The sequence below is a fragment of the Triturus cristatus genome, chromosome 12 (genome assembly GCF_964204655.1).
Source record: "Triturus cristatus chromosome 12, aTriCri1.1, whole genome shotgun sequence".
Classification (NCBI taxonomy): domain Eukaryota; kingdom Metazoa; phylum Chordata; class Amphibia; order Caudata; family Salamandridae; genus Triturus; species Triturus cristatus.
Window position 1 is genome coordinate 578095247 of NC_140595.1, and position 16716 is coordinate 578111962.

At 42.5% G+C, this 16716-nt stretch overlaps 1 protein-coding gene across 3 annotated transcripts in view; it reads right to left on the reverse strand.

The window, feature by feature from the left end:
* Positions 1 to 16716, reverse strand: part of DPY19L3 (dpy-19 like C-mannosyltransferase 3) — a 428279-nt gene that overhangs the window by 157653 nt on the left and 253910 nt on the right. For all 3 annotated transcript variants that reach the window (XM_085637855.1, XM_085637856.1, XM_085637857.1), the window contains 3 exons: positions 14319 to 14453; positions 8716 to 8847; positions 5065 to 5166 (listed from right to left, as the gene is read on the reverse strand). In XM_085637855.1, the coding sequence (XP_085493981.1) occupies positions 5065 to 5166; positions 8716 to 8847; positions 14319 to 14453 (369 nt within the window). The remainder of the gene's footprint in view (positions 1 to 5064; positions 5167 to 8715; positions 8848 to 14318; positions 14454 to 16716) is intronic.

Sequence of the window (16716 nt, forward strand, 5' to 3'; positions counted from 1 at the left end):
GTCTGGCCATGATATGGCGTCAAGCTCTTCGGTCCCGGATGGTTTTCTTGGACCGGAATGCGGCGCAGGCTGGACAGTTGGATTCGTTATGTTCCGGCGAGAGGCACAGATTGCAGACCTCGTGGTGGTCACTGTGGGGGAACTTTGCTCCACATTGGGGGCATTTTTTAAAAGGTGTGCTTTCCATGAGCCGTATCCGGAACCGGTCTGATTGGATTTCGACGTCGAGTTGTAAATGTTGTTGGTTTCGAAAGCTGGATTTTCAGAAGTTTTCAGCCGGAGTGGAAAAGTTCATCCGAACCCAATGGCGGAAAAAAACAATCTGAGGATGGAGTGGATGCCCATGCGCACTGTTGTCCAGAGGAGGAGTCACCTATCTCGTGACCAAAAGGCTTCTCCGAAGACAACAACAACCTTCAATCATCCGAGCCCAACACCAGATGGCGATCTTATCCTAAGTGTGTGATCTGCAGCTCATATGCCTCAAACAAATGTGATCTGATTGACTGCCACCACATCAATAAATGTGTGGCGGCAGCCATCTTAGGACTCAGTTCTCTGTCCTGAGAAAAACGTGAAGAAAAAAAAATAACGGAGGGCAGGGTAAGATGAACTTTGCCCTCCTAGTTCTGGTGGAGGGGTCCCAGATGGAACCCACAGGGACCAAAAAACCTAATTAATAAAAAATAATAATTGAGCAGCAAATTTGCAGATGATCCACGGCACAATAGTTAAAAAAAAAAAGTGTGGGCACCTGCAGGAGCTTTAGAAAACCTGACTTCAGTCCCAATGCTGTTGGGTGCTCTACCACTGGCTTGGGGAATGTGACCTCCTCATTGATGTCGGAGCCCTCAGAGAAGATGGCTTCCGAACTTTCTTTTCCTTGAGCTGACAGAATGCCAGAGGGCACAGATTCCTCCTCCTCAGCACCCAGAATGCCTGCCGATCCAAAAATGTCAGGCATCTCCGATTTGGCTTGCCTTTGTATCTTGTGAGAAACCCATTTTCCCCCTTCCTGTGAAGGAGGTCTCTGAATGTTCTGGGATGCGGCAGAGCTTGCAGACCTCGCAATGGCAGCTCAAGAGAATTTGGCATTACACGTAGGGCATAAGTGGAAGGGAGTATGTTCAATAACACTGCCCCAGGTGCATTCTCGAAAAAGCCGCAGCAGAGAATCGAGATGAAGGTAGTTTGAGGTCATGAAGAATCAAGGTGTCCTGGCCGCTGACTGCCAGATTTGAAATCCCAGTGTCATGAGTGAAAGCTTTCATTGGTGAAGGTTTCGTGTTTTTGTTGCAGGGTCAAAAGGGGGAACCGCTAGAACCGAGAAAGAAGATACAGTGTGTATTACCGTGTCAATCTCAGAGCACTGTTCCTGAATGTTCGAGATCAATTGTGGAAGGAAAAAAACTGTTGTGGGGCTATGTGTTGGTGATTGTGGACAAAGGGTGGAGTCACAACAGGTCTTGTGATACAAACGTTTGCCAAAGAAAAACAAGCTCAACACATGTCCGGGTTCAACACTAGATGGCAGTAGTATGCAGAGCATATGTATGTACAGGCACACATGCTACAAACAAATATATATTACACAGTGGCGGTTCACAGGAAGATCGGTTTTTGTTTTGTTAGTACTGCTAGCGCCATTTGAAGAACCTGCACAGAACTTACAAAAAAAAAAAAAAAAATTCACCCAACTCAGTCCATTCATGGAAAGTTATGCACTGGTCTGTCATGTTGGGTCAGGAAAAAGGAGGTGCTTCCCTAAACATTGATTTCCTATGTTAATGTCCATGCGAAACATGGCTCTCAAACACAAAAAAATTGGCTGAACGGAACTACACCAAATTTGGCAGAAAGTTAGAAAGTTACTCAGAAAGCGCCCTTTTTGTAATTTAGTGTGAATCTATTCAGCCTTTGAAAAATATGCATTTAAAGAGCTAGCTACTCGGATTAGCTTGAAGGAGTTAAAAAGTTAGGGATATCTTGAAGGTTGGTCCCACAGGAGTACTGCGGTACCGAATGTTTGAAAAAATAGGGCTTTCCGATTGGCTGGGAGAGCTTTTACTCATGCCCGCTAGGTCGGTACCGCAGGACCAGTCCTGGTCCCAAGCAGTCTGATTGGCTGGCGCATCTCAGAAGAAAATGGTGTCCATCCCGGTGTCCTGAAAATGTTTTAGAAAGGCAGTATGAGGGGGTAGGATAGGGCCACCCTGAGCCTGTGGTACTTGTAGGGATTAAGGTTGGTAGGGGAAGAGACAGCTCCCCAGCGCCAACTTTTTATAACAAATTGTGTTGCAGTACTCCCGCAGGACCCAGCACCCTTCCTTGAGCTCCGCAGTACTTACATGGGAGCTGCCGCTCAAGCTTCACCCCGTGGTAGTGCAGTGAAAGATTCCCAATGAAGCTGTGCTGGGGTTGGGCTCAGAGCCAGGTCAGAGGCCAATCCCCCCCGTGTGCTGCCTGATGCTGTGTGCAGTGGGGGGCTGGCAACCTGGGGCAGGTTGGGCATGTGCCTAGCTGGTGACCAGGCCCTGCGGTTCACACCCTACTGAACACAGCAGAAGGCCTAGAACAGCAGGAGGTATGCCATCTGCAGGGAGTTGAGTGCAAGTCCTGGCCAGAGGGTCAGGCCCTGCGACCAGCCCCCTGCTGCGCACGGCATGAGCAGAGGGGAGTTGGCTGAATAGGATTTTTTTTTAAACTGAAATTCACACAAAAAAAACAAAATGTTAAAGTGATGTTGTATTGAGGTTTTGAAAACGATAAAATCTAATGTTAAAAACAAAAAAACACTGATATTCACCAGTTCTAGTTTATTCAGCTACTTATAACTTGAACCCCTGCTATGCACAGCTTATAACCTCTCATTACATGTGAAATGACATCACTGATGACATCTTAAACGGCATTGTTGATAACATTACTGATGTCATACAATAATTGTGGCACCATCCTATAAAGATTGTGGACTTCAAGTAATACAGCACACTACACCTGTGGCCAATATTCTATTCACCTTAATAGGATTACTCTCTTAAGACTTCACATGCTCTGCAATTTTAAGTCAAGATGTTGACAGGCATATATTTGCCACTGAAAAGACACCTTGTGCCTGGCACCATAGACAACCATCCACAGTTTAGTAAATACACTATAAACATTCCTGTGATGAGCACAATGGCATTGAATCTTAAAGCCACACTTATACATGCCTTTGATACATAAACAATTTGTCTACAGCAGTGTATTGCAACTATTAAACATGGGCACATGCACAGATATTCACTGGTGGATAATCTGTTATCAACGCAGGATTTAGAATTTCTCAGTTTTTTTTTTAACAGTCTTTAACTTTAAGCCAAAACCTGCTTTTAAACATACCTCTACCTCTGCAACCAACATCAGGTGCACTCAGCCTTTACCTCGTTTAACATGGAGTAATACTTGAACCGCAAACTTTTTAAAAGTTGACCCATATACCTTTCAGCTTGCACAATCACACTTAGGCTATTTCCATGCTATGACCGGAAACTCAAACTCTATGCTTTATATGGCTATTGTGTTATCAGTGATGTCATCAATGATGTAATTTAACGTGTCATGAGTGATGCAATATGCGAGATCATAAGCAATGCATGGAGAGGCCACCAGTTATAGTTAGCTCAGTAAACTAGAACTGGTGAGTTTCAATGTTGTTTTTATCTTATTTCAACACCTAACTATATTGTCACTTCAAGCTTGTTTTTTTTTTCCAGTGACTTTCTAAGGTTTTCTTTTTTAAAGGAAAGCTAAGATCTTATTACTATACCCTTTGGTATATTTACATATAACTCATAATGGTATCCTGACAACATCTTTTTGTTAAGTGTTTATACCATTAGGCCAGCCAAAGGGCTAAAAGGTCTCTTTGCACACTACTGACCCAACATCCGGCACAGGTGCTCCTCTGGTCAAGAATTTAAGCACACTACGTTTTCTAATTATATTGGTTCCACCCTTAATGTTTGGGAAATTCAACAATGAATGTATCACCCCTTTTTAATTACCTGTTAGAGGGCTAATGCCCATTTGACTGCAGTATCGGACTATTTTTACTCCATCCTCATCCAAAGCAAGGAAAGGCATTCAAGTACATTGGAACACCTGCCAACACACTCATTTGACTGAACTTTTGATCCATTGTCGTCCAGTAATCTTCAAAGAGGATACACTCTATTGCCTCACTACCTCATACTACCATAGGCTTCCTGTGGGAGTGCGATAGGTAAATGAGCTGAAGCTGTAAGTGTAGCTACTTGGCCTTGTGGTACAGCGGCAACAAAAACTAGAAAGGTCTATTCTCAATTATAATTTACACCACTACTGCCCTTTCTGCAATCATCTGTTTTGAACATTATTAAACATGGTGACTATCTGCAAAAAATTAAATGCTGTTGGCAGGGAATTTATGAATTTATGACCCAATTTCTGCTTTTTCATGTTGATTTTGGCTAGGTCACTGCACGGTCACACTAGTCCAAATTCTATAAGTGTTTTCATCTAATATTCAGGGATAGTGATGTGTGCTTTCTATATTCAGATCAGTAATATTATTGCAAATAATTTCTGTGAGCCACTGCAATTTCTTAAATGCGAGGTCCTGTTTCGATCTAAAAGGAACTTTTTTATGGATGTTGCATGGAGTTGAAAAACAAACAACATTTCTCCGAATAATGTCTGTAAAAGACTCCCACTCATCACCCGTATTAAAAATAAACTAAAGGAAAGTAGTATTTAAAACAATCTATCTTTAAGAATCATTCATTGTCATCAGGGCAGGACTGTGTGGAAAACAAAGCTGAAGCTATCGGGGCACCCCCTTAAAAGGCTGGGGCCCTGGGCCGGAGCCCACTTTACCGGTGCCTTATAATGTCTCTGACTGTTGGTTGTGTTCTACAAAATGTTTGGTATACATTTTTTGAGCAAATGGATGACAAATGTACTATTCTTGAATAAGAAGAGTTTTGCATATATTTTGAGAAATGCACAAACTTTTAATAATAAAAAGCTGAATTTACATACCTTGATAGTGATGTTAACAAGAAATGTCAAACCCAGAACCAGTACAAAATGCAGGACAAGCTTTGACAGTCTACTCAGAAAATTTCCCGTTTTTAGATTATGCTGAAAAGGAACATGAAATGAGTTACCTTTAATCACTTGTACAATCAGCGTTTGGAAAGCCAAAAATACTGTTTCTTTCCAATCTAAGACAATCACTTCCTGCAAAGCACTTTGAGTAAGGGTTCTCGAGTCAGTATAGGGTACTAAATCAGCATTAATAAACATACCCTAGTACATACACTTATTATGGGGGCAGACACAATTCTGTATCAGAATACATGAATACATGGGATATAAGGGTTTCAACATAGCAAAAGTGAAGTGGACTTCAAAATGTTTTAGGCATGCAAAAAGCACATCAGTTATTCTTTTCAAACCAGAAAAATGTGTCAGCGCACCAGTTGACATAGTTGACATAACTAAGGCTAAAGTTATCAATGACCACATAACCACATAACAGCACAGTAATATTTACTATCTGACTCTTAGCAACACCAGCCCTTCCAGGACCTACAATGGCACTTTAAAATACCCTACTACATAATAGGTTTGATATCCTAAGACACATGCATAGTATGATTTTCTACTTTATTAATGAGCTGATCTTTGCATTATTCAGTGAATAGGCTATGAGGGTGGGATGCTTAACTTCTACTGCCACACCTTATCCTCTGTATAATCGCTGGGATTTACTCCAGGCCAATATGTGTACTACATTATTTTCTATCGCACATGTGTTCTGTTGTAGGAAATTAATTCAGCTATTCGCAGTTAATAATTAATAACAAGCAAGTAGGATGTTTCGGCATGCGCTACTCTAATTTACGGATGTATGTACAAAATTACCTTTTGCCTAATGATTATTAGGAATAAAATAACTCAAACTGGGTACATAATAAGGCTATAACAAGTCACCTCACAGTTCCAGGCCCTTGTAAATGATCATGGGACTCCTCAGTGACTTGCTATATCCCTACAGCTGAAAGTACATAATCCCTCATATATCCTAATCCAGCCCATACCAGACAAAGTAAAGTCACCAGCACAAAACACAGAAATAAACCAGCATAAGCTTTTTGTACTGCACCCGAGTACCCAAGACAGTTCAAACTAAACTCAAGAGCATTTTTAAACAAGCATTTACAATGCAACGGTCTCGGCATTGTTAAAGTTAGAGCTATTGGCATTGCTCATGACAATGCCGTTTCTTTAAATGTTTTAAAAACAAAAACATAAACAAAAATAATGTCATGAGCAATGCCAATAGCTCTAACTTTACCAATGCCGAGACCATTGCATTGTAAATGCTTGTTGTTTCTTCCCCTCGACTTGGTCTCCACACAACCTTTTCCTTCCAACATTCCAACAATGTCGTCTATCTGCATTCCTCACACATCGTCTCTCGCCGGTTCAGTAATGTCTTTACATTCTCACCTTCTGTCCATTCTCCAAAGTTCCAGGGCACAAAACTCGCCTCACCTCCGGCATAAAAGGCATCCAAACCGGCTGTCGAGGCTGCCCCGGTCTAATGTTCACACATGAAAAGGTCCTGCGCGAGGCATCCGTCGAAAGGACATGAAACAAGAAGCCACCTGAACCATTTTCTGGACAACTTCCGACATAAATCAAACAGAAGTGACAGAAACGCAAGCAGCGCATCGCGATGAGATCTCCTGCATAACCCGCGCATAAACACCAGACAACACAAATACTAATGTGTTCAATGAAAGCAGGTGCATGAAAGGGTCGTAAAATGCACCTTTCCTTCAATTAATGCCGCCCGAGGGTTTCCTGCACATAACTGCGTCCTTATGAAAACTAAAACATCCGGGATGAAAGGTGGAGAGCCAAAATGGCAGAGCAAGAACAAATCTGCGGCTCGAGGGGTAGGTAAAGTGTTCGGTGTTTTGTGGGGACCTACAAAGTAATCAATCACTGTGGCTCCAGCAACTAACTTGCGTCAGACGTTTAACAACCATCAACAAACGTGTTAGTTTGCCTTCTCGTGGTGCCTTCACAACACCAGGGGAAACAAAACATCGCGTGACTTTATTTTGGTCGCAAAGGAAATCGACTGAAAAGTCTGGATGGCAGCTGGAAACTAGAGACATCAGTGTGTCAATGTGACTGGTGACTGGTGCCCATGTAAAGCGATCCGATGCCTACGGGTCGAGTTCGCGCTATATTAATCTGCAAAAAAAAACAGGCACGTGCAGGCACAGACCAGCACAAAGACACAAACACACGGCCTCCATTAGACCCACAGATACCAGACATGACGCCTCGGAGGCACCCGAACAAAGAGGGACCCATGAACGGACCATCATAGAAGTTCACTCACACACAGGCTTGGCAACTTTAAAAAATAAATAGAGTGCCTCAGTTAAGTAATAATATCAAACACGCGCGTGGTGCACGCCGCGATAATTAAAAACAGATGTCGGAACAGATGGCCCCTGCACATAACTGCAAGCGTTAGGCCAGGGGCGGATCATTGCACACGCCTTTGACCAATTGCGTGATGTCTTTCCCAGAAAGACACACGCAAAGACCAATAAAACAATGCCGAGACCATTGCATTGTAAATGCTTGTTTTTTTACTTTGCGTTTTGATGACCAAGAATTTATGCTGTCCCCTGGTAACCACGGAGGCCGGCTGGCGTGTCTAAAGCGAAACTGGAGTCTCCGAGTCGGACGTCCTTGCACAGTAAACAAGGAGGAAGCTGCGAGCTGCACAAACCTGATGCTGGACACCACCGCCTTTCTCCGAGGCAGAGCAGAAATGCCTCGGAGAAAGGCAGCGTCCTTTTCGGATTCGGGGGCGTGTTTTGCTGTTGTCTCCTCCTTGAGACTTCTCGCAAAAAACACGCCCCCCGATCCGAAATGGACGGGGCCTAATCAGAGTGACTGACCTCTTCTCCAGTGGCTGGCCAGCATTTACGAGGCCAGCCAATGGAGAACAGGGGAGAAGAGGGGCTGGTTCAAGCCCCTCTTCTCCAAGTCATTAAATCTCCGACTTCCGGTTCTGCCTTTCGGCAGACCGGTAGTCCTCGACCTAAAAAGATGGAAAACATCAATATTTTCTCAAAAACCTTGAAGTTGTTAAAAGGGGTTATTACTGAAGAAATACCACTGGTTATAATTTAAATGTCTGTCAGAATTAGTCTATTTTCAAGCGTGAATTTCTGCAGCAGAGACAGGAATCCAGTGGCAAAAAAATCCTAAATCATTACCTGCGTGTGTAATGGACTTACTTAAGGTACACAGCCGTTAGAGGCAGGTGGTTATACTTTTGACACTACCTAAACTAGCTCAGAGCTGATCATATACGGAGTGATAAATAGCAATTCAGAAATACTTCGTTTTCTGTAATTGGGAAAAGCCGTAGTAATAAACACATGTTTAGAATCTAAGCACACTAGCATATAAAAACACAATCTATTTAATGATCTAGATTATCATGCTATTTCTTCACAATCTCTGTTTTGCTGAGCAACACATCCACATTTCTGTAATACTTTTCTGTTTGCGACATGACATGTAACATCAATGACTTTTACTAGAATTGTACATTTCTACAATTATGGCTGTGTTGGGGTGGTACAGTACCTGGATCTTCCGTGCTATGAATACAGACGCAATAAAGCTGAGATGTAATGAGCCAAGAATCATGGAATTGAAGAACTGTAGTAGAGCCACCAATATTAAGCTGGTTGCCTGTATGGCGTACAGCCATGTAACCTATAACGAAAATAAATCACACCAAGTTTAAGTATTTCATAAGAAGGAGCAGTTCCATGATGTTTAACGGGCCAAAGCTATTTACATTTTATTAAGTCTTCCAGTACACCACAGTTGACCAACTTAACTCACTTACGTCTTCAACTTTCTTGGCATCACTGGCTATCAGTGGCGGGCGTTGACCCTCAACACTGGAGGAGGGTTGAGGGAACTGAGAGTCGAACCCAGTGGGGGCGAAAAAGATTCTAAAAAAATGTACTTACCTGGGTTTTGCTCTCCTTCGTCTTTCTCTTCTGCTCTCATGCTGCAAATGTGCAGCATGAGAGCAGCGCCAGGATTGGCTGGAGCTGGCTGCCTCGTGCTCTAGAAGGCACAGGAGGCCTGTGCCTGCTCTTTACCCAGCTATCTGAGACAGCTAGGTGGAGAGGTTTACACTGCGCAAGTCAGGCTGGCCGTCACAAGACGGCCGACCAAACTGACTTGTGAAATGTTAACTGGTTGAGGGAGCACATCTTCCCTGATGCCAGTCAGCAGCAATGCCCCACCACCAAACACTGCTCAGGCTGGGAACAGTGAAAATTAAAACAGTAATTAATTTTATTAATATTTTATTTTTCACTTTTGCTGCACTGGTAGCAGGGGGGCGACGCTCCTCTGCCCTAATTCGGGGCCGCCGCTGCCAGCTATGCCATTAGTATGATCGCTTCCTATAATCGATCCAACTGGTGACAAGTCCAGATGGCATCCCTCAAGTTGCCGTCCTGGGTTCATTTTTGCTTTCGTTTTACACCATTCCCTTTGGTGACATCATCTCCTTTGAATTCCCTTACCATCTACTCTGACGACACCCAAATATTTCTCACTCCCACTTTTCTCACTCCTCATACAATCACAGCCATTCACCAGTAAACATAACAAACACTTAACTGAGTTTGTCAGACTGACGCCTTACAGGTTCTTTCATCTTCAGCACATGACTCTTTACCACTACTGATCAACTTTCCTCCTGATATCTTGGCATTCTCTTCTCTGAAGATTTCTCTGTGTTTTCTTCAATCCAACCAGTGAACTGATATTCATTATTAACAACGCTGCCGCAGCTTGGAATCAAGTACTAAAGATGTATGGAAGTCAACCCTTCCACATGGCAAAAGCTGGGACTAATTATCTTGTTCTCAGTGAACTGGCTTCTGGTAACGGAGTGTAGACCTTCCTGTCTATTCCTTTGCACCACTGGGCTAGGTAATAAACTTAAACATAAGAACACGTTGTAAGCTTTGAAAGCGCACACCCACCAGTTCCTATTGACACAAGGCTAGCTCACTCTTTGCTAAAAGCAGAGTGCTTCAACTACCCGGGCTTAGCACCTTATCACAGTTCTTCCACTCTTACCTGCTATGAACTAACCATAACCTTCATTCCTACAATCGGTGATTCCGAATCTCTATTTTCATCTAAACCACCGTATGCTCCATCGAGATTCCAGCCCTTCCACTTACTTCACTTTCTCACAGGAACTATTTTTCTTCTATCACAATGAGGCCACCCCATGTGTCTAGGAACCCAAATCTGTCCTAACATATTATTTTATAATACTGGCACGCCCTGGTTCATTCTGACCTCTCATAGCTCTATTCAATGTAAATATGTAGATTTTGGTTATTTTATTTTTCTTTCAAGTGTATATCTGCTTGTTTTTGCTCAATATGTACAACAAGAATTCAGCAGTTTTGTTTTTTGTATATATGTGACTTCCTATGCACCACTCATTTTCACAAAGATACATATATCTCTATCTATCAATATATATGAGAAACTATCGGCGTATTTTCTCCAACGTCGAAAGAGGAAAGCACACTGGTATCCATTACAAAAGTGCTTTATTGCAGACCCCTCAACCCCCCCCCCCGGCGTTTCGTGGCGACACACACACACACCGACACACACACACCCACACACCGACACACACACACACCGACACACACACACACCGACACACACACACACCGACACACACACACACCGACACACACACACCGACACACACACACACCGACACACACACACACCGACACACACAAACCGACACACACACCGACACACACACACACACACACACCGACACACACACACACACACACACACACACACACACACACACACACACACACACACACACACACACACACACACACACACACACACACACACACACACACACACACACACACACACACACACACACACACACACACACACACACACACACACACACACACACACACACTTAAAGCTTTAGAAAGCCAATCACACTCCAGTCTAAGAAAGGTATTGCAGTGGAAGACCAGGGAGATGGTTCTCTTGATGTGTCAAGGTGTAAAGCCATTGAATTTTATCTTGTTGAGTCATTCCAAGAGCAAGTGTTGCCTTCTGGGATTAACAAGAAGCACAAACCTCATCTTGGTAGAGTTCTGCTTGAAGCAGGGCCTTGTATATTCCTTCTTGGATGGCAGTGATGTAGTTACTCAATCATGCTAGCTGTAAGCTTGAAGTAGAGATGGTTATTGTACACTTATTTGTAAATGAAGATATCGCTGCCTATCAGAATTCCAGGAACAGATTGAAATCAGAGGCTAGCTGAGAGGGAAGCAGACTTGGAGAAGGACAGCTCTAGCATTTGAGGTCTGTTCTTTAGGAACAATTTGAACAATTTTAAGACAACGCTGTCAAAACCCATGAGGAATGCAATGGTGCTGATCAGGACATTATTATCAATGGTTTCAAAGGCTGTGGAGAGGTTACACAGGATGACAAGGCGGGTCGCCATTTTCTAATTTCAAGAGTGTTGTCAATTAGTTGAATGGTCGCTGTAACAGTGCCACAGCAAGGCCTGCAATCGGACTAGTGGTCATGAGAAGGGTACAAGACTCAATCTTGTAATGCAGCAGGGTTGCATGGCCTTCTTTATCATCGTAGCCAGAAATCATAGATACGTTGGCAAATCTATCAGATCGAGGTTTTGTGGAAAGTGGCTTGACAGCCTTTGATGACGTCATTTGTGGAAGTGGTTTTTGACATTGATTATCAGTGTAAACACTTCTCCAGAAAGCTCTAATTATTTGGATCCCAGGTTTGGTAAATGCAGTCAACAGCAAAGTTACATTTTAAGTGTAATTTGGTCTGCAGCAATGAAATCTGTATTCAAATTTGTGACTTTAGAGACATGGAACATTGTGCTCCTATTCCAACGGCAGTGGCCTAATGAGAAGCATACACCTTCTTCTTGAGATCCCACCACTTATACCCAACGTTCATTTGCAGTCTTCCTGAAAAACATATTGGAATGGAAAATATTCAGAACTACCTTGGAAACACAGAAGCAGTCATCCTACCTGCAGCAAGAACACAGTCTGCCACATGTTAGAGGAGAGGTTTGCCACCCTGATTTGTCAAAGTATTTTCTTGGGAAAATGGAGGAACCAATTTCCTTACTAGTCTACAGAAGTAGTTGAACCTCTCTCTGCTGGGAAAATGTCCTGAAAGAATCAGACTTATTCAAAGAGCTGTAAGCCTGGAAACCGCACAGACCCTGGGCCCACTGGGAGATGCGGACTATAAAGAGTCCTAAATCAAGTAAATGTGGTCTTGAGAATCCAGTCCTAAAGACATGCGAGCCTGGATTTGAAGGAGCTTGGGAAACCAGGAGGCCTCCTGTACAGTAAAAACTCTCTGCTGACTTGTCAGCTGCTTATAAGGACTGAGCAAAGATGCATAGAGTAATTTCAACGCAGTGTTGCATATTTAAGTTAAAGGACTTATGGCCCCAATGCCCAAAATACTTTTACAGTCGCCAACCCTACAATTTGCTAAATCACAGGGTCTGTGACTATAAGTGTGTTTTGTTATGTACAAAACCCCTGTCACAAGTTGGAAAGTCTTTCTGACTAGCAAAATAGGTTCTGTAAATCATCCCAAACTGCAAACAGGAGGGAGCTTCCACTCCTAAGTTATAAGGCAGCGATTTTGCTCATTAAATTATTTTATTTTTTAATAGTGCTGCAAAAGCTTTCATTCGTCTCATACTCATTCTCAGGTCTAGGAGTCCTGGAGTTAGCAAGCAATATTTGGCCCTATGTAGCTCTGCTTGTGTCTTCAGCAGATTAACAAGCACATTTTTAGACGGTGCTTCAGATATGCACTGATGCCTTCCCAAGGGATCTCCCAAACTGAGCCTTCGGAGATGTATGCATTTTCAAATAAATCTGAAGCTGCACCTGTGTGCACCTGTACCTAACTGATTTGATGATTTATAAAGTGCTACTGTAGCCACAAGGGATGTCCAGCACTCGGCACACCTGTAAGACCATTACACACTTGCTTCTATACATGTCATGTATCTAGATCAACTTAGAAGAGTATATAGCCAAGCACATTTAACATTGTACATGTAGGGGTCTGCAAGTTACTGAGGCCCATCAAAACGTTTGCAAGATGCAGGACATGCTTTCACAGTACTTCTTGGCTGTCTGCTCTCAGCAGAAATAAGGTATGGTGTACTGCAGAGTGAGCAGGTTTAATTGGCAACAGAGGAGCTCTCACTCACAAATTGCTCACATAGCCTGCCTCTTGCCTCTCTGTTCAAGGTGTCTTTTCACACATTTATTTCACTTCCTACATTTATACTACATTTATACTTTTGACATTGCCAAAGAATATAGAAATCGTCACTCTCTTGGGAATATACACATATGTACAGTATGCCTCAAGATGGAGCACAGGAAAGACCAGATAGGATACTTGCGTGTTCGTATGACTAAGCGACTGGTGGCTGCAAATAGCAAGACCTGTTGGCCTTGCAAAAACTCTTTTGCATTAGCTGACAGAAAAGGAGGGAGAGAACAACAGTCTCTCAGAAAAATAAATACTTCATCTAAGTGCACAGTAATTACTTGGACCAAACAAATAATTTACTGAAAAGTACAAATCAACTCTGTTAACTTTGAGAATAGAGTAGCATGTTAACACTGCTCCTTCATAGACGGTATGGTTGCACTGCTCCTTTATAGATGTGGAGTTTGCCCTGTGCATTTTGATTGTTAACATGAACAGGATTAGAATTTATTGTATTGCAACAAGTATTTGATATTTAGATTCCATGTTTCCCCTTTGAGGCGGACCAGTTTTGTTTTTACATCACTGCCTCAGATTTGCTTATTTCACCTGCATTATGAAATTAATCATGTACCGACTTCTACTCAGTAGGTTAGATCATTTCAAATTTATAGGAGCTAGAACAAGGAAATATTTGATTTAAAAAACTTGAGTGTGCAACAATTTTAGCAAGGCACATACTGTGGCCTTCCTCTTTACATTAAATTTTAAACACAGTCTTAATGCTGAGTGGCACCATTGTGCAAGTGTTTCATGGACAGAAATGCATGCAACAAAGAAAGGGTCCCAAGAAAACATACCTTGGCTGCAGGAAGCATATCAAGGCTATCCAGAAGAAATAAAGCGATGGCCTGCATCAGCATCACAAACTGATTAAACTGCCAAGTTAGGTTGAAGATAAACGTAGCCACGAAAAGTGCAATTAGTGTCAGTCTCTGAAAAAAAGAAAGTCCAGCAGCATTTACATGCTTTTTTAGGAACAGCAGGCTCCAAAACTTAAGTAACAAATTATGAAAAAGTACAAATCACAAGAGATTACCTAACAAGTCTACCATTTGATGCATACGTCAAGACTTTCTGAAGGGATCTACATGCTACAACTTTAGTACAATTTAGAAAATATTCCATTGAACAGTATGCTTCTTGTGAGAGGCTTAAATCTTCTGCTTTTCAAAATTCTAGCCCAGGATGTTTGGTAAGGTTAATTGCTTGTTTTTGTCCGATTATGTTGCGTGAGGTTAGGTTAAAGGATATCTGTAAAGACAATTACTTGGCCTCTTGGTGCTTTGTGCAGACATCTGTCTAGGGTTGTGATTCATCCAACAGAGGTCCCCACACAGTCTCTAATCTGATATGGATGGCTCCTGATCTACGTTCTAATGGAAACATTTCATATGGAATTCTTGTTCTCCCGTCTCCTTGTAGTTACAAAAGATTTGTCCCTATTTTGCATTGTTTCTATTGTTCTTGGATGTACCCTCCTTATGGTTGTGTCTGATATTTCCTGGCCGAACGTCTCTTAGCAGAGAGAGTCCCTCTGTTCCAGTGTCCGATCTGCAGGGCCTGGTTTTCCTGTATCACCAGGGTAGTGTTTGAGAGGTTCTCTTCTGCTAGGGTCCCCCGTTCCCTGCTACCCTATCCCTAAAGAGTTATTGTCATTGAGGCTCTATATCCAAAGCTCCCTGTGATAAAATGTAAACAGACAGAACAGACAAGTGGGCAAAGTCACATAATCAGACAAACATGGACCTTCCAGGTAAAGCCCCGCTGAAGAAAGCCCAACTCTGCAACCAGTGAGAGGTAGCTTGCCTGTTTCTGCTAAGAGAGGTAATTCTGCAGTCTGGGGCAGATGAGAAGCAGCTTTGCTTTCTGTGCTGATCTAGATATCAATTAGCTGACTGAGGGATTGATCTGGGAAAGTTAAGGGATAACTGCTGCCTGTGGCATGTGAGGGGTAGCTGGGTTGAATGTGGCAAGTGAGGATTCGTTTTGCTGACTGGAGAGCTATGTTATTCTGCATGTGCACTCCAGATGGGACATTATTTCATCTACTTATTCGTAGCTCCCGAAAGTTACTGTACAAAATCATACAGGGGTTGAACACACACTAATACCAACAATAAAAGTCGATAATGCAAGGGGAAAAGGACAAACTCACTGTTTGCTAAGTGCCCAAAAAAAGAAAAATGAAAGGTTAGGTAAGTAGGAGAAGAGTAAATTACTACTGTAACATATATTGCTCACAAAAGAAACTAAATATACATAACACATCAAATGAGCCCATTAGTACATGAAATGCCTATGCACCCCTGCTCCAACGTTCTTTGTGCCAGACCATGAGAACATAGGCAGCGACATTCACATCGTCCTGCACAGAGTGGTCTGTTCTGTATCCACACCGTCTCTGGTCTGTTGACGGCCTCTCAGTCGGTCTCTGACATGATTTTACACCTTGGCAAATTTAGTGACAAATGTGTTTGAGGAGAATGTGGTTTCTTGAAACAACTGTGCAGCACATCTAACTATTAGGCATTGGGTGGGTCTTTTTATGTTGTGGCAAGGTAACCTGTTGGCTGTACAAACCTTTTGTACATAGATCAACGTAATTTTGAATTTGTGATTTACTATGAAAGGGAGCACCACCTCTCTGGGCTGTCCCAGTGATCTATTTTATCATTACTTGATTCTACTAATGTATTATACATAGGTTGCAGCCATATTACTTATCTAGATGGCTTTGTATTTATACCATACTACCAGCCTAGCATGGTCAAGTCTCAGTTATCACTGTTGGCACTAAACTCTGCACCTCACCCAAACAGTGACAGAAAATGCCTGTGCTGAAGTGAAGTTGAGTTTGGTGCATTTGTGAGGGTGAAACAAGGCACTGGCCAAAGCCATATTAATCATATAGCTATAAATACACACATCACAGACTTTAATGAACAAAAACAAAATCGAGTTTGGTTATATACTAACAGCACCTTCAGGAGTAGGAGCAATGCTTAAAAGGGCATCTGTTACACTGGGACGGAGTCTCTGGTTCCCTTGTTTTTTAAACTGCTGTGAAGAGGGCCACAAATTTCTGAGTGCGTTCTGAGAATTGGTCTCCCAAAAAGTGTTTCATGGTCTTCAATTTGAATTAAATGTAGTGTTTTTTTTCGGAAGACTCTTTCTCCTTTTAAAGAATATTAGTCT